At 47.1% G+C, this 23,871-nt stretch overlaps 1 protein-coding gene across 1 annotated transcript; it reads right to left on the reverse strand.

Annotated features, from left to right (window-relative positions):
• Window positions 1-1,158: 1,158 nt before the first annotated feature.
• On the reverse strand, window positions 1,159-19,867 carry USP35 (ubiquitin specific peptidase 35). The gene is made up of 10 exons (XM_074152383.1): window positions 19,186-19,867; window positions 17,749-17,884; window positions 12,115-12,244; window positions 10,596-10,697; window positions 6,735-6,893; window positions 5,973-6,166; window positions 5,757-5,850; window positions 3,778-3,884; window positions 1,987-3,202; window positions 1,159-1,329 (listed from the first exon to the last, which is right to left on the reverse strand). The coding sequence occupies exons 1-10, from the start codon at window positions 19,865-19,867 to the stop codon at window positions 1,159-1,161; spliced, it is 2,991 nt and encodes a 996-aa protein (XP_074008484.1).
• Window positions 19,868-23,871: the final 4,004 nt, after the last annotated feature.

Genomic DNA, 23,871 nt, shown 5'->3' on the forward strand with positions numbered 1-23,871 from the left:
ATCTCTACTACAGGCGCGAGGGAGGAGCAGGTAGGGACAACAGCTGGGGAGGGACATGTGAGGGAGCTGTGGTTCCGTAGACGCACTGCCCAGGTTGACCTCCTGCCACCAAAATCAGCCCCTGTCCCATTACAGATTGATATAATACATTGGTTTACATAGTATGTATTTTTACTGGGTAGATATAGTATAACTGGTTGGGTTACTCTCCTTGCAAATCAGCATTTAAAAAAAAAAAAAAGCTAGTGGGTTTCAGGGAGCTCTGTCATTTGCTGCTCAGTTCAAGGTACCCCAAAGGAAAGCCCAAGTATGAAAGGGCAGATCCAGCCCAGAAAGCCATGAGATGACAGCAGCAGAAGGAGGCAAACCAAGTCCTAAAGATATGTCTGGGAAAACAGCCGTGTGTCTGGGCCTGCCGTGTACACTAGCAGCATCCAGAGGTCACCAGTAACACAACAGGGTTCTGCTGGAGCCCCAAAAACTCCAACTGGACCAGGTCAGTGTCTCTTGGCTGGAGGGTTCTGTGCCCCTAGGTCTCTTTTAGGTGCTTTGCAATAAACTCCCTCTGGTTGACCTGTCACTGCTCGCTGTGACCGAGCAGGCTTACAAGCTCACCACCCCCCAGATCAGTGTTGCCACAGTGACTGCTTGGCATTTTTCAGCCTTTTTCTACTTTTAGAGGTGTGGCAAGGTGGGTTCTCAAAACCACACTAAAAAAACCCCAACAACCAAACAGAGGTCCCCCAAAACCGACTCAGCGCCACGGGAAGAGCTGCAAACAGGATGTGCGTGGGACATCAACACCCCTGGGGCCCTGCTGGGTCCCTCTTCATCCCCGTCCCTCTCCCTGTCCCCTCCCCAGGCTGGTGGTATGGCTCACAGCAGGCAAGACACGGCTACACTGAAGCAAAAGGGCACTTCTCCGAGCTGTCGGCATCTGCTCATCTCCGCGTTAGCTTAGTTACATTAAGGCGTGAAGACCAAGTGCATAGGAAGCGGTGGGACCCTCCAGGCGCCTCCCAATCAGCCCCTGAGTCCTTTTCCATTGAAATGTTCCCCAAATCCTCCTCCAAGATGCTCGTTGTCATCAGGGTGAGGAAGAGGAGCCTCCGACTTCGGGTTGGCCCTGTGGACCAACTATCTCATTTAAGCCGTTGGCTAGAAGACGAGTCCGTGAAAGGAGCCCGATCCGCCCCCACCTGCTGCCGGGCTGCAGCCCCCCGACGAGTTGTCATCGTCCTTGTCCCTGTCAAAGTCTCTCCACCACAGCGGGGATTTTGGCAAGGCAGAAATGTAGGCGGCTCTGTTCCTCGCTTCTTTTTCCTGCTCCTGGGAGAGGGAAGCGGGGAGAAATATTACAAGGATATCTGACTAAATGACCTGGGTGGGGGGATGCTCCCTCCTTCCCCAAGGAGCCGGGAGCGTGTTTGGTTGCCCCTGGGAGCCTTCTCCAAATTAAATCAAGGTGAGAAGGATCCCTAGAGCTCGGCGGGAGGGATGCAGCAAAGCATTGCATCTCTCCAGCCATCAAAAAGTAGCCCTTCGATGCCACCTCTGGGAGAGGAGGGACCCCATAAATTCCCCCCAGGCGCTGCTCATGTCCTACAGGACATTGCTCTTTGGAAAGCATTGAACTCCCCCACAGGTTGAATGAAATCTGCTCTAGTTTGTATTCCCAGCTCGCCCATCTTTCCCAGGCACTTAGGAGAAAATTTCAGGCAGAGCTGCCTGGGGTGGGCAACAGCAACTCAACCCCAAGGTGTCTTGCACCAAACTCGACACCCAATTCCATCATGAAATTGCAACCCATTTATATCTGAATGCTGAAAAGGAAAAGGGATTTGGCTTCAGGCAGCGGGTGGGTATCTGCACACATGGATATATTCAAAGGACACGACCCTGCTGCTGCCCGGATGGGTGGGAACGTGGCCCATGAGCCGGGCGGCTGCAGGATTGCACCCTGCTGTGCACGGCGGCGGGAGTTACCTGCAAGTAGAGGATGTTATCTTTGGAAATGGCTTCCATCAAGTCCTTATGGAGGGAGGGTTCGCCGTGCAGGCGGCCGGCCTCAGCCAGAGCCTCATGCAGTGAGCAGCTCTGCCTGCCCGGCCGCTGCCTGTAGAAGAGGACGTAGGCAGTGTCCTTGGGGAAGAAAGAGGTGACGTTGCTGACCGATTCGAAGGAGGAGAAGGAAACCCTGGTGTCATTGAAGAGGTACCACTGGATTTCAAAGTCCAGCTGCTTGTCAGGAGCCGGTTTCGGTGTCCCATCCCGGGGCGGCCCATGGGGGACAGTGTCAGTGCACTCTCTGGAGTAACAGTAGTAGTGGCCGCTCTCGGAGGAGATGCCCGAATGCACCACCACACTGCAGAGGTCATACACCACAGACATGAAGCCACTTTCTGGACCAGCCCTGTCCTCCCCACGGCGGCAAACATCTTCAGTTTCCTCTGGGGCAACAAGGACGGGAAGCTTGAGCACCACAGGGATGGAGACATTGTCCAAGATCTTCTTCCTCTTCATAGTCCGTGGGTCGAAGGAGAACCGCAGCAGTGTGAGGATGAGGTAGTGTGGACCCTCTGTCAGCTCCGCCACCTTCTCGGCATCCTGCAAGGAAGCACATTTCTCACAGTGGTATTTATTCTCTGCTGTCAGTCTCTCTGGGGATAGAAAATAGTTAATTAAATCCAGGACGGATCTAGAGTCCTTGGGAGCACACGCCTGCCCCCCAGAAGCTGACAGAGGGTCTTTGGCCGCATCCACGCCAACAGCATCACTGCTTAAGGGATTTGCCTGTTCTCCAGGTTCCTGGAAACCCAGTGTTTCCACCAGCATCGGTGGGGCTGCAGGTTCTCCGGTCACACGGGGTTTCCTCTGGATCCAGGGAGACCCCGTTAGGTGGCTTGGGTTTTCAGGAGGTTCAATAAGCTGTGGGCCGATTTCTTCCACTGGTAAAACAGATGTGCTCCCACGCACATTCCTGTCTGGTGGGGGGAAAGCCAGCGACAGGTCTGTGAAGGCTTCTTCTCGGGAGGAGACATTCAGACACTTCAAGCAGCGGATCTTTGTCATCATTTTACCCCCAAACATCTTCTCAATCAATGTCTTGTTTAAGTAATGGTGCTCCACCGCCTGAGACATCAAGCTGGATTCCTTGAGTTTCTGGTAGATCCTTTTTCCGGTTTTTTCTTCTTCGTGCAATCTTTGACAGGGAAAAAAAAAAAGCTGCATTATCCATCAATGCAACACCAAGAGGTAGTTTCTAAAGTAGGGTTTCTGTTTGTCACTTGAAAGGGTTAGTCTGGGTTAACCCTCCAATGCAGAGAGGTCTGGTGCAATGTGCAATGCTGAGGGAGGGATGTGGGATGGATTTGGGAACCTGAGGTGCCATTGATCCCCCCACTTCTGGGGGCGATCACTGAGACACCAGAGATTCAGGATTTCTAGGTAAGAGAAAAGCAAAACCAATTTTAGAGGAGGTTGAGTGACTTGTCAGGTAAAGCTCTGACTTTGGTGCAATTCCCCTTGCCTTCAGAGCAAAGGCAGAAATTTTCCAGCTGAACTAAGTTCTGACCTTACACCCAAGCCCGCCCAAACAGGGTTTTATCAAGGAGCTCTGGACTGGTCCCACCATCTTTCACCCCAAACCTCCACCCTCTCAACTTCTCCACGTCTCAGCCGCTTGCCCCATTTGCATGTGGGTCAACGTTAAACGTTACATCAGGTCTAGGGATGCTGTTGTTACCAGGCTCTGAAATCACGCTGCTTGCCACGTACCGGTCCAGCAAGTACTTGAGATACTCGGAGCAGTCCTGCTGAGCGCCGGGAGTGAACCAGGGCGGCCAGGAGGCAGAGAGGAAACTCTCAGGTGAGATGGCAGGTCGCTAGCAGCAACACAGAAGAAGGAGAAGCACATTTAATCCTAGGGTTTTGCTTCTCACTTCACACGGAGGGATGGAGAGGGGAGAGGAGGGTTTTTCTGGCTGCTTCACTGGGAGTAGGGTGCACCCAGGTGCCTGATAAGGTCCCCGTTTTTTCCCCTACAAGGGCTAATCCCAGTGCATGGGAAGACTTTCTTGGTTTGCTGAAAGCCAGGACTGTAAGGATGAATTCCAGCCACTGTTTACATATAGAATCATAGAACGGTTCAGGTTGGAAGGGACCTTAAAGATCAACTAGTTCCAACCCCCTGCCATGGGCAGGGACACTTCCCACTAGACCAGGTTGCTCAAAGCCTTGTCCAGCCTGGCCTTGAACGCCTCCAGGGATGGGGCATCCACAGCTTCTCTGGGCAACCTGGGCCAGTGTCTCACCACCCTCACAGGAAAGAATTTCTTCCTGAGATCTCATCTAAATCTCCCCTCTTTCAGTTTAAAACCGTTCCCCCTTGTTCTATCGCTTTAATCCCTGATAAAGACTCCCTCCCCAATATACTTCTATAAAATACCCACGTGTTTATTTCTTCCTTCAATTGTAAAATCATTTATTGGCCTGACACAGGGACTTCTACTTAATTCAACCTGAATTTAATTTGAGGCTCTATTTAATTTGATGAGGATCTCTTTCACCAAATCCTTTCATAAAAAAAAAAAAAAACCAAAACAAAAAAACCAAAGCAAAATATCCACTAAACTTCCAGCCACCGTTCTGATCACTGCAGGCAGGTAATCTGCATTACCAGATAATGTAATCACTGCCATTAAGAAGCTGCTGTCTAATTAACATGGAACAAGACTCATCTTTGGCAAAGAAGTGAATTTAAGAACAGCCCAAAGAAGAAAAATAACTAGAAAGTTATTAGGAAATTAGCAGAAAACTATTAAACATAAACTATACAACAAGCTTCTGTGTTTGCTCATCAGAGATCACAGACACTCCAACCTGCCATCAAAAACTAGGTTTCTCTACGACCAAACATTAAATCTAACAGGTTGTCTATGTTTTTCCCCCCAAAGGCATCTATAATGGCATAGTACCACAATCCAACAAGCCATCTCTATCAATCAAGGCTTGGAAAACAGAGAAGTGCAGATGACTGGTTTTACAGCGAGGGAAAATTCACCGGATTTTCAAAACCATGTCTTTCTAGGGACAGAAAGATATATTTTCAAGAGAGGAGATAGATATGACTTATCTGTATCTCTAGGAGTCACTCGTTAAATTTCAGCTTTGTGAAGAAAGCGTTCATAATTAATTTGTTTAAGGGTATTTAATGGCTGGGTTGTTTTTTACTTTCCCTCAAATACAGAGGATTTGGAATGTAAAGAGCGGGGGTTGTGTTTGGTTTTGGTTTTTTTTTTAACAAAACCACTTTTAAGGCAATTTTCACCAATTGCCTGTGCTTTGCTGTGAAGGGGACAAGGGAGCTGCTCCAGTCTTCTTCCTCGCTGTACAACAAGAAACAAAAACCTCTGCTTTATACCAACAGGCTTTTCAGCTGGCCACATATGTAAACTATTACCGCATGGATTTCATTGTCAAAACTGCTAGTTATTACATCAGTCCAACCCAGGAAGGCCACAGGCTGAAGACAGACAGCCCAGTGTGAACACAGCTCGCTTTCATGGGGGATAAGAGCTTGCCTCCTCCACCCCCAAAATTAGCCTCTTTCGTATAAACAAAATTCGTCCCGTTATGAAAACCCACCAAGATCCACAGCTCCTTATCAGCACGTTGGAGTTGGCAGGAAGCAACTTGGAGACGAGCCTTTCCGCAGCCGACAGTCCAAACAAATAACTAGAACATGAAATAATTACCTGACTGTGCTCCAAAAACGCAAAGAGCCACTGGAGCTTTGTCATCAGGGGCTGGGAGTTGCCCTCGGTTAAATTCAACACCGAATGCCGAAAGCTGCAAAAGAAAAGCAGAGATGCAAACCGTAAGATGGAAAAATTGGGGCAGGATGTGCAATGCCGCTGCGATGAGCAACCCCCGGAGCAGTCTTCAGTGGGAGCAAGGGAGCGAAAACTCACTCCGAAGCCATGAAAAGAGACTGTATGATGCTGTTCATGTAGCAGGTGTTTCCCAAGTTAATTAACCCGATCTTTCCCGTCTCCGATTTGGACGCCAGGCGTGGGTAGAAGCAGGCCAGCTCGTTCTTCTGGGAGGTCCAAGCATTTTGCCCCAAGAGATGTTTAATCCGGTCTTCATTTGGAATAGGAAGAGCCTTGGAAAGAGAGATATGTGTTACGAATTGTTCTCTTTCCACGTGAAGAATTAGTAACTGTCAACTGCAAAACTCCTCTGCTAGAGGTGCTCATGCAACTCATTTCCCCTGCTCTTTACATGAAGATCCATCCATGCAAGGAAGGTGTTTAGCTGCTAGTATTAGTCTTTTAGAGGCATTCAAGTTTAAAGTTATAGCTAAAAACCATAGGCATGATCAGGACTTCTGCAGGCCCACCATAAGAATCAAAGAATCATAGAATGGTTTGGGTTGGAAGGGACCTTAAAGATCATCTAGTACCAACTCCCTGCCATGGGCAGGGATGCCTCCCGCTAGACCAAGTTGCTCAAACCTCCATCCAACCTGGCCTTGAGAAGAGAAATATCTTCCCTCAACTTGTCTACCTGGGGTTCAAACTTGGAATTTTAAACCCTTTCTTCTATCCCAATTTGAGGTGTTGAGGTTAGGACACCTCTACCAGTAGGACAGCCCCTCTGCACTAGGCTGCAAACTAAGATGCCATTTCCACATGGAAAACAGAAAAACGTTCAAGAAGTACGTGTCTTACTTTAACTGCTTCTAGGACTGGTTCGTAGAGATCTGGAAATCCTGAGAAGCGGAAGAACATGCAGTGGATGAGCTCAGCTAGCTGCTCCAGGGAGCTAGCAGCAGAGTTGGAGTCCTCCTTCTTCAGAGAGGCCACCAGCCTGGGGATGTGAGGGAGCAGCTGGGAAAGGAAAATACACTGCATCAAAAATGTCTCCAAATTACTCGCGGAGCTTTAACACACACACAGGAGAATGAAGTTCACACCCAGGCAGAAAGGACAGTCAATAGGAGTTGACTTCAGTCCCATTCTGGACTTCATCCTTCACCCTATGAACTCAACAGCAGCTCTTCTATTGAGTGCAAATGCTATAGACCTCAGAGGCCTTCACACAGCATGTTTGTGCTGCCACTGATATGGGGTTGGAAGAGACCTCTGGAGATCATCTAGTCCAACCCCACTGCCAAAGCAGGGCCACCCAGAGCAGGTTGCACAGGAACATGTCCAGGCGGGTTTTGAATGTCTCCAGAGAAGGAGACTCCACCACCTCCCTGGGCAGCCTGTTCCAGGGCTCTGCCAACCTCAAAGGAAAGAAGTTCCTCCTCATGTTTAGATGGAACTTCCTATGTTCAAGTTTTTTCCCGTTACATCTTGTCCTATCCCTGGGCACCACTGAAAAAAGACTGGCCCCATCCTCTTGACATCCACCCTTTAAGTATTTATAAGTGTTGATCAGATCCCCCCTCAGTCTTCTTTTCTCCAGACTAAAAAGACCCAAGTCCCTCAGCCTTTCCGCATAAGAGAGATGCTCCAGGCCCCTCATCATCTTTGTAGTCCACATCTTCTTTGTGCAGATCAAACTCTACTGAAACACACAGCCATGGTGGAGAGGAGCAATATATGCTGAGTGCCAATTGCAGGGATTCAAACCTACAGGACAGACAAATCAGCCTACAAGAAGTGTTGTCCGGTGGGCTATATTTTATTTTATGCTGTATAACCTAAACTGGAACTGGTATGTTCGGGTGGGTGGCGACAGGCACGTAAACAGGACATTCGTTATTTTGCTTTCATCTAGAAAATTTAAAAATGAACAAGCAGACACAAACACCACTGATATCTTGCTCACGGGCACCCTCTGCTGACCCCGCAGCTGCACAGAGAATTAATAACCTATTCCCAACCCTGCAGATGTGCTAAAGTGACCCTGGGCACTTACGCAACCTTTTTCATATTTATAGTTTATGTGATTTTTACCCCAGAACAACCCAGGAGTAAAAATCTCAGGATCTCCAGCCTGGCCATTTCCCACTCCTCCTTTCCTCCCTTCATCTCCCTATCTTCTTTCTCTCTCTGTTTTTCTTTCTCCTCAAAATGTTGGTGATTTTAACTATTTCCTTTCCATCAGAAAAGTTTTGTTGGGGAAGCAAATGAATCGCAGTATCATTTTATAAACCGCTATTTTGCCAAGCTGTGATGGGAACAATTCTCCAAACCCTTCCAAAGAGCCAGGGCAAACACAAAAAGATAAGCAGCAAGACAGGTTTGTGCCTTGTTTTTATTTTAAAATAGGGGAGGAAATCTGTGCTTGCTGGGCTGCAGATGGAAACTTAGAGCCAAGAGCAACTGACAGCTTTTGGAGTGTTTCAAATTTTGGACGCCCAACTAAAGACAATCCATTGGAATGACCCTATTTTTAGAAACCAGAGAGTTTCTCAAGAAATTCAGGCTCATTTAAAGTGTCCCCAGCTGAGAAATGAAAAAAACATCAGTTGAAAATGTTGGCTAGCTTTACTTTTTTCCAGCCTTATCTGTTTATTCTGTGAATTTTAGGTGAAAAGCCAAATGTAAGGGCTTTAATGAAAAAAAAAAGTATAAAATGAGATATTAATAGGAGTAATTTTCCATTACTTCTTTCATCGGTTCAACCATTGCAAGCATGCTTTTGCCTTCAACTCTGCTTTTTAATTACAGCATTCCAGTGGCAACACCGACAAGAAGCAGAGCTGAGCTTTAGTGTCAACAGCAAAATAAAATATAAAATATCACTGTGGAAAAGCAAAGGGGAGAATCAGATACTGCTAAAAGTGGTTTTTTGCCTTTAACAGTGGAGAATCCATGAAGCAGAAGTGCTCCGATTCAGTCTTCAAGTCTGATGCTGTGCACCTTGGGAAGGTGCCCCATCACTCCAAGAAATGGTAATGGGTGCCACATATTGGTGACAATTTGAAGTCACATGTGGGATGGGGCCCACTGAGTCCAAGGGACAGTCAGGCACCTGCTTAGGAAACAGCAAGGGCTGTTTAAGAATATGTTACCTGTCCTCCACTGCCAGAGCCTTCCGAGATGCTCTCAATGCAAAGGTTTCACCTAACGCATCCCAAAGCCAGAGTGGCAACATCTACAACACCTCAGCTGAAAGGGTGGGAACAAATATGGGGCCCTATCTTCTAAACCTGACCCTGAAACTACATCCAAAGCCAGCCTGGCTCAGCGTAGCCCTGCTCATCTTCCCGCCCCAGGTCACCCCTCCACCTCCTCCCTTTTCCTTCTCCAGGAAAATGCAATAGAATCATAGAATTGTCTATGTTGGAAGGGACCTTTCAGATCATCCAGTCCAACCATCAACCCAACACTGACAAAACCACCACTAACCCATGTCCCTCAGCACCACGTCTGCCTGGCATTTAAATACCTCCAGGGATGGTGATTCCAACGCTTCCCTGGGCAGCCTGGTCCAAGGCTTGACAACCCTTTCCATGAAGAATTTTTTCCTAATATCCATCCTAAACTTCCCCTGGCACAACTTGAGGCCATTTCCTCTTGTCCTATCGCCTGTTGCTTGGGAGAAGAGATCAACCCCCACCTCGCTACAACCTCCTTTCAGGGAGTTGTAGAGAGCGAGAAGGTCCCCCCTCAGCCTCCTTTTCTCCAGGCTGAACACCCCCAGCTCCCTCAGCCGCTCCTCACAAGACTTGTGCTCCAGACTCCTCACCAGCTTTGTTGCCCTTGGTTGACCCAGACCAAGCTGGTCAATACCGACCATCATGATTTTCTGCTAGGTTAGGTTTCACCTGGGCTCCTTTCACAACACGGTTCAGCACATGGCTGTACAAATGGCTCAGCACAGGGGAGAGCGGCTGGGAGATGCGAGTGGTCTAAGAGCAAGAGCAAGGAGGAGGGGAAACTCCTCTTCCACCTGCAGGGCTGGCAAATACCAGGTTAAAACGATTGCAAGAGCAATACAGCCACTGCAGATGAGACCCTCAGTGTGGTTTGACAGGCCATCCAATATATTTAACTGCACCCTTGGCTGATGGACTTTGAAGTTGCAAGAGGACCACGGGGATGCACTCGCCCATAGAGACCACTCCTCCAGCTGGTAGAGTACTGCAGAAATAAAGAGGAGCATGCACACATTGCACTCATTTCAAATCCAGAAGGGCCAGGCCCCAAACCAGCTTTACACTGATTTATCCCCTGAGATGAGCCATCCAGCTGATAATCCTCACGAGGAATGGGAGGAACCATCAGAGGAGAAAGCAAAGCCTCACTTCTCCTCTGCACCTCGCTCTCTGATGTAGGGTGGCTGCTCCGTCTGTGGCAACCAACACCTTTTAGGCTCAAGACTTGCCTCTGCATCTCAGCATCAGCTCCGTGGTGCCCCAAAAGGTGTTGGGGCTGCAGGAGAGGGTGAGCAGCGGCCAGGACAGTCTGCAAGTGGGCGGACAGAGTTGGGTTTACATCACTTGGTGAAATCAAGCAGATGAAGGAAATATTCCCCAATGTCTCAGCACCTTAGGCTCCCTCCCACCCATGTTGCCCCATGGCATGGTTACAGTCAGGGTGATGCCCTTATCTGAGCGCCAGACGTGGCCTTACCAAGTGAAATGCCTCATGGGAGTGCTGGAAGCTCAACAGCATGTACTGTAGGACGGACAAAGCCCCCTCTCTCACAATGGGGTACAGCAATTTGGAGAAGACCTGGCGGGGGAGAAAAGAAGCAAATGAGAAGGTGGGATGGCACCACAACACGCATGAGAAGGGGCCAGCAGGAAAGAGAGGCACTGGGATCTACCACAGCTGCTGGTCTGTCCCTACCCAACACGGGATGTCAAAGCAGGCAACCCACAACCAGTCCTCCAGGGTCATCTCCTATCCAGAGCACGGACTCAGGACACCCTAAAAGTGCCGTGTGGGTGATTCTTACTCTTTCAAACCCGTGCAATGCCTGGCACAGCGATGTGCAAAGCTCTGTTAACACCGCTGGGTCTCCCTACCTCCTGATGGACGAGGCCGTGCAAGCACAGAGCAATGCTAGACTTCCTAAAATGTGCCTTTTCTGTTTAATTGTGACATTTGGAACTTTATCGCCAACCTTTCAGGTGAAGAGATAGAAAGCAAAGGCCTTTTTCAAAGGCTAAGTAACGATATTTATCCTACTTTACAGAAAATGGCATAAGTTTGAAAATGCCCTCTAGACCTTTCAGAACATACTTCTGAGCGTTTCCAAGAATTGCATGTTATTTTAAGGGCTGTGTTCCTTTCCTACACATTAAAAATTAAAGGAAAGATAAAGAAAAGTCAGAGATGCTTGGTTACTCTCCCACTGCTCAATGCATGTAGGGGATCACAGGCACAAATGCAATTATTTATAACGTTCCAATACCGATAATTATGGTATTGATAACTTCTGTGGTGATTTCCACTGGAGGCTCAGCCAGGTGTTACCCCCATCTTACGAAGGAGGGAACAGCAGGACCACAGCATGGAAAATGTTTTTGAAGAGTCAACAAATATCAGCACTTGCTCACATGGTCTTCAGAGAGCAGAAAGTACTCACTGCTGAAACGGGTGATGGCAATGGCAGTAGTGGCTTTATCTACACTAGTAAATGAACTAAGGCCAGGGCACAGGCTTTAAACTTGACCTGTGACTGTGTGGCCTGTTAACATGCTCACTGGTATGTATTTTGCCCCTGCCAAGCAGCACTGATCCAGGCCCAGCTGAAGGAGAGAGTGTCACATTTCCAAAGGCACGTTGCACAAGAACTCCGTAGTTTGGGAAGAAAACTGGTTGGTAGGCTTGAAAATCCTTGGCCTGTTTTATTTCATAACCTTTATGACATCGGTACCTCTGCAAACCATGACCTGAAGAACTTCAGGTTGTTCTGGAGAATACCATTCCTAGTCACAAAAATGCCATCAGCCCACCATCCCAAACACAGCAATGTAGCATTTGCAGAGGGTGCAGAGGGCACAATGGTCCCTTCAAAACCCCTTTTCTCTTTTCTGTACATCTCAATTCACATCTCATCCTCATTCGGTGGAGAGGCAAGAAGATAACTCTGGTGCAAGGAGAAGTCTGTTGTTCACATTCGTGTTTAAAAGAGCCCACTGACCTTTTCAATTTTCGAAAGAGTAACTTCAATCAAGATGCTGAACTTCTTCACTGCAGCCAAACCCTTCAGCAGAGCAATGATCCACTTGTCTATGTTCTTTCCCAGGGGCCATGATACCCAGTCGATCATCCTGAAAAGAAATACAAACTCTTAAAGTAAATTTAATGCACATATCCTGAAAGCCAAGCTCTGCTCTGGGTTAAGCCTCCTCCAAATTCCTGTCGAGTTGGTGGGATGACCAAGTGAGAGATGGGCTCCTCATAAGGCATTTCACATGTTATTCAAAGCACAGCAGAGCCTGAAGTTGAACTATCCCAATGTCACGGGCACTCTGTGGCTCATCAGAGGACCTGACCCAAGTCCGTAGAAGAAAGTGGGGATTTCTTCCACTAACTTCGGTCAACTTGAGTTCGAGGTTTTACCAGCAATATAGTGTTCTATATACCACAGCTCTACTTTGTGGGTTGTCTAATATATCTTCCAGAGGAGACACTAGAAGGACAACCTCTGTTTTCAAAGAATCATAAGGCAGATCTAAAGGGGTAGTGATGGATATCTGTATCTGCACGAGGTGCTGATCCAGGTCTCTGCATTGTCGCCGTTAGAGAACAAGTGATACTGGTATGATCTCTGCATTGTTACTGGTAAGGAAAACCCACTCAGATTCAGATCTTTAAATTCTCTGTGTGGGAAGCATTCATTTCCAAAAACACATTAAAAAAAATATGGGCAACCCTAATAGAAGCCAGATATTCCTGAATGTCACAGCTAACAAATTTCTTCTATAGCCACTCAACCAAACTGTTGTCATGTTTCTGCAAGTAATAAGTACTTTACAGAAGTCACTCATTAAAATATAACCTCAGAGTGAGTGATGACAGGATGTTTCTGTTTAATGCTAAACAAAAATGGGAAGCAACTAAGTCTTGCGATCTCCAAGGGTCAAACTTTGCTAACCATTTCAGTACCTTTGATTTGAAGATATCCTAGATCTTCAAGCTCCCACCTCAGCCCAGTTATCAGTCCCTTTTGCTTATCAGTTTGTATCTTGTGCAAAAGATATGAAGGGAACACAGATAACTCATCACCACAAGGCAAAGAATGGGAATAAGTGAAGTGTACAAGGAACTGGAAAAATAAAAGGCTACCCAGTAAAGAAAGCGCGAAGAGCAGAATATGTTGGGATGTTGAGAAATACCAAAAGGCAAGCCATGATGGATAATTAAGCAAATACCAGAAAAGCTTCCACAGACATTTGCATCAATAATAAGGAAAGTCATGCAGTCACTGTGTACAGAGGATGTGACGGTGATTAAAGATGTGATATGGCCTCTAAATGTGACTTCCAAATTAAATACATTCTGTGCCTCTGTTTTCAGCAAGAGGAAAGAATTGATCAGTGTGACAAAGAGGAGGCAGACAAAAGATTTGAGAATGGAAACAAGAGCAACGACAATTGATATGAAATCGAAACATGAAGTGCTCATGAACTCCAAGCAAGAGAAGGAGGTGATTTCCACCATGTAAAATTGAGCTCTGGTGGGTTTTAATGACTCTATTAACTTTGCCATGGTGCTTTATGTGGGAAGAATAGGAAGACAGTTCCTATAACAGAGACAGGTAACGAGGGGATAACTGGGAAGAAGGGATTGCATGCCACAGGGGGTTACCATATGTGCCAAAGTCAGGTTTGTCAGGATATATGAATTTCCAGTCAAAGTGCAGATGTAGATCATCACAGAATCACAGAATCTTCATGGTTGGAAGGGACCTTTGAGATCATTGAGTCCAACCATACACACACACACCAAACACAAAACAAAACACCCAACCCAACAATCTCGGGCACTAGAGCATGCCCTGAAGTATCATGTCTACATGTTTCTTAAATACCTCCAGGGTTGGTGACTCCACCACCTCCCTGGGCAGGCTGTTCCAGTTCCTGACCACCCTCTCAGTAAAGTAATTCTTCCTAATATCTAATCTAAACCTCCCCCTCCCCTCATATCTGACTGGCTGTCTAAAAGGAGGTTACAAGCAATGTTCTTCAGGATTTGATGATGTTAGCACAAACATCCTAAACATGGCTGTGAAATTTGTGATGATGCAAAGCTGGAAGGCATCATTAACACAAGAGAAGGATCAAGGTATCATGAGGAAGACCCTGATGATTTGAGGTGCAGAACAGGGAGGAAATGTATTGATTCAAGATACATGCAAGGCACAATAAATGGCTGCTACATGACGGTAACTCATCTGCTTGAAGATGACCAGCCAGACACCGGGTGTCTATTAGTTCTCAGTGTAACAATAGCCATGGAAAAAACCAGCACCATGCAGTGGTGCCTAAGATAAGGTGTTTTCTATGGCAAAACAATGACCTCTCAAGCTGTTGTCTAAGGCAATGATGAACTTCACCTGGAACATGGTGCACAAACCTCACCATCCATGTCCAAGACCAATAAACTGAAGGGGGAGCAGGTGTTGAAAAAGCCTGTTAAGATGGTCGGGAAAACGAAGAACCTTTCCTGCAAGAAAATAACCTGGCTTAAAAGCTTAAAATAACCTGGCTTGTTTAGCCCAGCCATGGGAAAACAGAAATGGGAAGGGGCTGCTCTGCCTGCATGCATTGAAGGAATAAAAACCAGGGAGGAGAAAGAGCTATTTATATTGGCATAAGAGCAAATGAACTATAAGATGGACAGAAATATATGTAGGCTGGCTATTTGAAGAGAGATTTGAGCCATTAAAGCAACCCAATGGTGGAACAGCTATAAAAGAAAGCAGTGGGAGCAAAAGCCCTTCCTGCTTTGAGGAATGTAGTTGAACATTCATGAAAGGGGTCTGGAATGTCAATGCCTATAAAGCAGGGAGATGGATCCAGAGATCTAAATCATAGAATCATAGAATCATAGAATGGTTAGAGTTGGAAGGGACCTTAAAGATAAACTAGTTCCAACCCCCCTGCCATGGGCAGGGAAACCTCCCACTAGAGCAGGTTGCTCAAAGCTCCATCCAGCCTGGCCTTAAACACTTCCAGGGATGGGGCAGCCACAACTTCCCTGGGCAACCTGTTCCAGTGTCTCACCACCCTCACAGGAAAGAATTTCCTCCTAATATCTAATTTAAATCTCCCCTCTGCCAATTTAAAACCATTACCCCTTGTCCTGCCACTACACTTCCTGACAAAGAGTCCCTCTCCGGCTCTCCTGTAGGCTCCCTTCAGATATTGGAAGGCTGCTATGAGGTCTCCCTGGAGCCTTCTCTTCTCCAGGCTGAACAACCCCAGCTCTCTCAGCCTGTCTTCATAGGGGAGGTGCTCCATCCCTCTGATCATCTTCGAGGCCCTCTGCTGGACCCGTTCCAACAGGTCCATGTCCCTCTTCACCCTATCCTCTTCTACACAGGCATAAAATGACCTTTAAGCTATTTTTTACCAGCATTAGTGACTAAGTTACAGTCCTGCCTGCTGCCTGCCTGCATTGCTACAGGAAGAAATGATATTTTAAATCCACATTGCACTTTCCGCATTGCAAGATCCACAAATGTTTTGGAAGCCAAGGCTCTGGTTTTTCAAAGGAGCCATTGACTTGGTACATTAAACTTTTAAAGGCTCAGATCCTAATTTTCAGAGGTAGCAAGTGTCTACATTGCTGTGTGATGGCAGATGCCTTCTTCATCTGGACCTGGGCCCTTTGAAACAGATCCAACTCCAGGGAAAAAAAAATTAAACAACCAAATCAGTGAGTACTTTTGAAGTCACGGGTGCACATTAATAGAGTTTACCTGAAAAGAGACAAACTCTAGAAGAAACTCTCTAAAAGAGATTGTGGTGTACACTTACACCAGCAGGTGCCAGGCTTGCTTTTTTTTAAACCACTATTTGTTCTTTAAAGGCTTGATCAGAAGCTCTGCCCCATGTCCAGTTTAATCCCTTGCTACTAACTCCCAAACCCAGACTTTGGAGGAAGAGACTCCTACATGCCACGGGTTTGTCAGCGAGATTAAGCTTAAAGATCCTCTCAATGTGTACATTTTTCTTTGATTTTTCTAGGCGTGGAGCACACAGTCACCGAAAAGCCAACAGTCGTACAGTTTTCTGGGGCGTTTGTCTGCCATAAACACGCCGCCAAAACTTCCGCATTTCTCCTAAGTGATCTTAATTACATTTTGCAGGCTCTGCTTAATGTTTAGCTAACTCTGAGTAATCATTTACTCATCCTCCTGCGTGACAAAGAATGTTTTAAGGAATGACGCAATTGATTTTGCAGCCTCTATATTTAGACACTGGCACTCTCGGAGGATTTATCGCCTGGAGCTCGCAGAAGCAGGTTGCCAGAAGGAGAAAAAGATGGAGAAGAGGGTTAAGAACTGAACTGATAACTTAATCCTTTCTTTTGGGTTGCTCTGGACTCCGGGAAAACCATGACCTTCCCCAGCAAGTCAAAAAGCAGCACACCCTTTCTGCATACATAAAGTTCCCATCAGGAATAATGTGTGTTTCTGTCATGTAACCTTATTGGGGGACACACAAATCCTGTAATGAGAAGAGGAAAAGAGATATTTCCAGTGAGATCAAGTCACAGCAGCTCCCTTGGGTTAAATGTGTGTGCTGCTGCATGTGAAGATCACCCATTTAAATGGAAACCTCTAAGGCAAGCATGGGTTGAAGATGCTGGAGAAGAGCAGATTTAGATTGGATATTAGGAACAAGTTGTTTACTATGAGGGTGGTGGAACACTGGAACAGGTTGCCCAGGGAGGTGGTTGAGGACCCTTCCCTGGAGATATTCAAGGTGAGGCTCGACAAGGCCCTGGGCAACCTCGTCTAGTTGGGGGTGTCCCTGCTGACTGCGGGGAGGTCGGACCAGATGACCTTTGGAGGTCCCTTCCAGCTCAGACCATTCTATGATTCTATGATTCTATGATTCTATGCTCCTAAGCAAGAGTGGAGCAAGAGACTGGAGCACAGGAGAGCTGTAGGACTTGGACACAAGAGTGCAAGGAAGATCTGGTGACACCAAGGAGGGCACTGGCTCTTCAAAGACCAGGTCTAACACATCAGGTAGTATTTCATCCCCTACTCTTCATCATGCCTTGATGTCTCCATTGACTCTGCCTGCACAGAGGGCAGAGATAAATGTTGTACAGGACCAAGATCCAGACCAGCAGCACCACATTCATCTGACAAGGTCAAGATGGGATCATTGAAACAGTTGGTCATACCTCCCTCTCCAAGATTTTTAGCTGTGACTGGTGATTAGGATGATGTCCATCTGAAGGGAGACAGGGATCAACATGAAATTCTGTAAAGGAGATTTTTGTGAAGAAAAGGCCCTCAACAGCTACTGGAAAAAAATCAAAACTCTTCAAGAGATCTTATGTTGGGCATTCCATAACACTACTTATCAACCAAATAAAATAACAATAATAATAATAAATAAATAAATAAAGTCTTTATTCTAGTTCTCTAGGCCCTCGGGGCTTGAAAGAAGGATCCAAAAATTCCCCATTTCCCCACACATTCCTCACTAGACAGCACCAGCCAAACTGGTTGTGATAAAACCACACAGAGGAACTGAGTGCACAGTTTTCTCCAAACTGAGAATGATGTTACTACTGCAGCTTCTCCTACCTGCCAATGGCTGTCATCATTTGCACATCGGTGATGCTGTCATCGTTGGTTAGGTTTCTTATGACGCCATCCATAAGCTCCAGAGGGACAAATTGGACCACGCTGGCCAAGGCGTTGGATGGCGCTTCCTGCTCCTCTGCAAGACATGGATGAGCGCCAGCAATGAAGATGTTAGTTGCCAGGAAAACCAGGCACATGAGGTCATTTCTCATCTCTAAAAGCCAAATCATTTCTGCCTACGCGAATGAGCGGATAGTCAGCTGGTGTAAATGAGCAACATGGAGTCCACACTTAGCTGTTCTAGGAGGACAACTCCCCAAATCCCAGCGTAGTGCATAACAAGGTTGGGTTGTAGTAGATGGGCTGTTGCATAAAGCCATACACAGCCCAAAGCACAACATTCTTGGGCCAACTCTGGGTCCCAAATTTCCTCTCTGTGCTCTTACAGAATCACAGGATGATAGGGGGTCGGAAGGGACCTCTGGAGATCATCTAGTCCAACCCCACTGCCAAAGCAGGGCCACCCAGAGCAGGTTGCACAGGAACATGTCCAGGTGGGTTTTGAATGTCTCCAGAGATGGAGACTCCACCACCTCTCTGGGCAGCCTCTTCCAGGGCTCTGCCACCCTCAAAGTAAAAAAGTTCCTCCTCATGTTTAGATGAAACTTTCTATGTTCAAGTTTGTGCCCGTTACCTCTCTCTTTATGCTAAGTACAGCAAATAATTGCAATGGGATGCAACTGCAGGTTTGCCTGCCTGGAGCATCTTAAAAAGGATGAGGCTTTCCTACAGAGGGCACTAAAAAATCTCCTCATGGGTTTAGGAATAGCTGGAACAGGAGCTCACTCGCTGGCAAGTTCCAGCTTTTCATGCCACTGGTATCTCCAAAAATCCCCTGAGACCCTCTGCAACAACATAAAGGCCCTAGAAGTTGGATAAACATTTTCTGTCCCATCTTAAGATACAACCACCCTCCAGAGAAATAGTAGGGCTTCCTACCTCCAGGTCGGTGAGAAATAACTCCTTAGCTTTACCCTTAGTTCCTGGTAAGAAGCAGGCTGTGGGGTCCCATCGAGTCAGCCATAAGAGCTTTTTCTAAACCTTTCTAAAAGCTTTCAAGTCCCACTCTAACCTGCTGCAGACAAGGTGCTTTCCATTAAGCCCAGCTGATGCTGGAAAGTGCTGAACACACAAACTTGGGCTGTAAATATTTCAACCCAGCTGACAGCTCCTGTGTACAGCCTCTGTATGGTTTCAGGGGATGTTGCTTTTCTAGCCTAAACCCCTGGGTAACTTTTAGGGACACTTGTTAATTATATTTCAGCTACGGTTGCATTTCTGGGGTGGATGAGAACCATGCAAGACATCAAACTAATAAAATTTTACTTCACCAGAGCCAACATTTACATTCTCAGCCTTTCTTTTTTTATTAATTACCTGTTGAAGAAATGATAGTGAACAGCTCCTTCAAAGAGGGCAGGATGGCTGAGGTCTGAGTCCTCCAGATCCTCTGCAGCAGACCACTCACTTTGTTCACCTGCTCCAAAAACTCCATGATGTCCTCTTCCCCCTCGGAGACACATTGGAACTGCCCGATGCACCGGATCAGCTGCTGACAAAACAAGACCTGATGTTTGCCTGTGGGAATGCACTGAGGGTGCTGGGTCAAGAGTTTGCTGATCTTCGCACACTGCTTGGGGCCGGGCCTCTCGCAGACTTTCCGGAGCACCTCAATCCTCAATAAGCTGAAGATGCTGTTTGCTGATGGGCTTTCCAAGACAAACTGCAGTCCTAATTGGATATAATCGAGTACATAATGGCTTCTCTTCCCCAGAGGTCCATAGCCTTCCTGGAGAAGACTCAGCAGGAAGCGGACATTGAAGAACTCCTCAAATTCCTCCGGGTGGTAGTGGCCGTAGACCTCCAAAACCTCTTTCCCGATCTCTCTTTTATACTTTGTGTCCCCTGTGAGATAAAGCTTGGTAGACAGCTCCAGCATGGACCAGCATTGCTCACTGTCCATGGGTTGCTTCGCTGCCTCAATGACACGCCTCACAAGCCCTTGTTTCACATTGTTGGGGTATGAGGACATCACCACGGCTTCCAGTATCTTATCCATCTCTGCTCCCAGCTGCTGAAAGAGAGGAACAGAGCAGAAGATTAGTTCAAACAAGGTCTGCTGAGCTTTCATGCCCAGGTTAGCAAGGGAGGTCAAAGAAGCAGAGCTTGAAAGCTGTGTGGGGCCACTATGAAGATGATAATTCTTGTGCCCTTTTCATAGTGGCATTCAGAAAAGTTTCCAGTCTGGTGATCTTTGACTGAGACTAAAGCCCCCAAACTGAGTGAATACACAAAAACACAGGATTTCTTCAGACTAATCACACATTTGAGCATTTTTGTTTTGTAAACAACCAACTGCAACCTTACAGTGGATCCGAGGGATGGATGAGCTCCCTCTCCTCGATGGGTTCAGCAACTCAGGATGGTGCCCCATGTTTCACAAAATCCAGTCCCCGCTGGAGACAGGCCGCCACAGACCCACAGAGGGGCTGAGTGGGGAATTAGAGGAGCCAGGGTCTTCCACTGGTGTCTCCTGGCCCAGGTGTCCTCAAGAGGCAGAGATGCTCTCCTGTTGATTGTCTTCACATTCAGGGAAGGAGGGAAAAGCCCCGGGAAGCAGAGATGGGATTGCAGCCTCCCTGTGCAATAGCAGAGGGGTACACTTGACATTTACGCCGCGCTGCCCAAGCCACCCCGGCTGAGTGGTGCAGTCTTGGCTGCTCCCCAGGGACCTGCCGCATTTGTATGCAGGACCAAAGCGAGAGCAGAGAGAAACTGCAGAGACAGGCAAATTTTCCCATTCTTCAAGGCCTGAATTCATCAGCAATAAAGCCTTAGAGGAGAAACTGCTTAAAAAAACCCTAAGGATTTCCCTGGAAATGCTCAGAACATTTATAACCGGGTGCTGGATGCACTACTGCATGAGAAACTCCCTTACGGGGTGATAAAATCAGACAACCAGGATTTCTTCAAACATATTACAGGGCCTATATAAAGGCTCATCCACAGCAGGCCCCCCCCCAGTGCAATGCGCTGCACAAATACACGTTTGGAGAACGTCGTCCCCCCCCGCCTATAGCCTGAAACAACCCATGGAAGAGGGAGAAGGAAAGTATGTACCATCTTCATTACCTAAATGAGGGATCACGGCAGGACAGATCCATCCACGCTCATGTGTGTCTGACTAGAGGAACAATCACCACCTTTCTGTTCCTCAGTTTCCTAATCTGTGAAATGAGGACAACACACAGTAATTCCTAGTGGGGGTGGTTGAAACTTCCTTCGTTAGCATTTGGAAAGCATTTGAAGCTTTTCAAGTGAATAGTGTTATATTAATGAAAAATATACATGCAGGTGGCATATACCCCAAGTATGGTTTTCACACATGACATCCAGAAAGGACCTCAGAGGATGCCATCCAAGGACCATCCCATCCCTGGAGTAAGCCAGAGAGTATCTTTTCTCCTGGTAGACAGCTGCTTGCTGCTGGAGAAGGAAAACCCGTGCCAGATACAAACCTCAAGTTCTGGCTCACAGCTGCTTGGTTGGGAAGCCTTCCCACTCGACCAAACATCACCTTTTCCCATCATTGTTTCCCCCACAATCTCACAGGATGAAAATAACCCATGATATATGCACGGCCACTCCCCATCCAGCAAAGCCAGCAGCCTACGCTGCCACGGTTCTCCGGGCACCACCTTGGCCTTTCTGTCTCCTCCCTGTTGACTCATATGGTCCTCTGCTCATCTGCTGGATTTATTTTTCCCCATCAAGCACCACTGCTGCCTTCCCTGCAAGAAGCTATGGTAGAGCTAATGCTCCTCATCACATTGTTTTCACAGGATAGAAGACATAAGCAGGACTCTTGAGGGACCAACCTGCATTAAACCAGTAACAAATGAGGACAAGGTAAAAGGAGAGAATAAAAACCCACAGAAAGTACCACAGTGACAGCAAAGGTTAAAAGCCAACATAGAGACCAGAAATCAGGAGGAACAGTTGTCCTAGCTGTAGCTCAGTGGTCACCTTGGCCATACAAAGACTGGCACAGTCCTGCAGTCAAGCTGATAACCCCTTCACCTCCTCTGCAGTTTCACAACCTAAGCCCTGACACCTCAGACATCTGGCAGATTGATAATGGACCAGGAGGAGACAGGAGGATCTACAGTGCTCACTGGTTGTGTCTCACCGTTGCGTGGTTTCTTCTTTCTTGGGGGGTTGGACTAGATGATCTCTAGAGGTCCCTTCCAACCCCATAGCATTCTGTGATTCTGTGATTCCCTGGAGCAACCCATGTTAAGCCTGGGACAGCAATGTGGAAACACCACACAGGCAGGATGGTCAAAAAATGGTTACAGACCTTTTAGATCTAACCCCATAAATCACCACAGACCACAGCATGCATGTGGTGCTGAGTAGCCTCGCTGTCCTTCTGGGAGGTGATGATCGCCCACTGCTGTCCCCTGCATAACTGGGCTTCAACCTACTTTAGCATTGCCAAATTTCACCCATATTTTTGAAGCAAAGAGTCTACTTCCATCTGAATTTTGAGATAAACCTGCAGCTCCTGAAACAGCTTGGTTCTTTCTCAGACTGATCACATAAGGGGACATGAGGATGGGTCACCCCAGCCTTGCTGCCTGGAGTACAACTGGATCTCATCTGACATAGTGCAGCGAGGACAAGACTGAAACAAATTCATTCCATAGTCAATAGACAAACAAGTCCCAGTGAAGAGTATCTAAGGACTATAAAGGCAAACCATTTTCCTCATTAGGAAATGTCGTAATGTCTCATGCTGACATTAGGACCTCGAAGACACGTGGGGAGAACCACCTGAGTTGACCTTAGAATCATAGAATCATAGGGGGTTGAAAAGGACCTCTGGAGATCATCTAGTCCAACCCCACTGCCAAAGCAGGGCACAGGAACGTGTCCAGGCAGGTTTTGAATGTCTCCAGAGACAGAGACTCCACCACCCCTCTGGGCAGCCTCTTCCACATCTCTGCCACCCTCAAAGGAAAGAAGTTCCTCCTCATGTTTAGATAGAACTTCTTATGTTCAAGTTTTTGCCCATTTCCTCTTGTCCTATCCCTGGGCACCACTGAAAAAAAAACCGGCCCCATCCTCTTGACACCCTCCCTTTAAGTATTTATAAGCATTGATCAGATCCCTACTCAATATTCTCTTCTCCAGACTAAAAAGACCCAAGTCCCTCAGCCTCTCCTCGTAAGAGATGCTCCAGGCCCCTCATCATCTTTGTAGCCCTCTGCTGTACCCTCTCCAGAAGTTCCCTGTCCTTCTTGAACTGGGGAGCCCAGAACTGGACACAGTACTCCAGATGGGGCCTCACCAGGGCAGAGTAGAGGGGAAGGATGACCTCCCTCGACCTGCTGGTCACACTGTTCCTGATGCACCCCAGGATGCCATTGGCATCCACCTTGTGGTGGAGGGTCCATGCTCTCCTCAACCACAAAGGACTTTCCAGTACAAGGTTGGGCTTTAGGTAATACAGTCCCACCTACACATCTCCAGTGACCCTGGTGTCAGCAGGAGGGGACAAACAAGCCCATGTTTCTGTAATGTATCAGGGTACACCAAGCTGCTCCATGGGTGTGGGCCAGACAAAGTCAGGATGGAGGATGCTAGCCAGGGAGCCCCTAAGAAGGAGACATTTATAATACATATTACAATCTTAGAACTATATTAAAACAACATTCAAGTTGCCTTGTAATATGTAATAATAAATATTACAGTCTTAAAACTGCACTAAAAGAGCATTCTACACTAAAAGATCATTCACATGTCAAAGGTTAGGAATTAAGATGGCTAATTCAACCCCAGCATGGCTCCAGATGCTTTCAGAGAGATATTATTTAAAGGATCTCATATTAACTTTTTTTTTTTTTCCCCAGGACCTGTCTGGAGAATGAATCAGGGTTTGCAGCAAAGGAGACTGTTGTCTGTAAGATCATTGTCTCATTTGTTGCAGAAATTGGAAGTGTGTCATAAATAACCCAGGGAACTGCAGGAGAGGGAAGGAGAGTTTCATTGCTGGGCAGC

This window comes from Numenius arquata, chromosome 1 (assembly GCF_964106895.1).
Source record: "Numenius arquata chromosome 1, bNumArq3.hap1.1, whole genome shotgun sequence".
NCBI lineage: Eukaryota > Metazoa > Chordata > Aves > Charadriiformes > Scolopacidae > Numenius > Numenius arquata.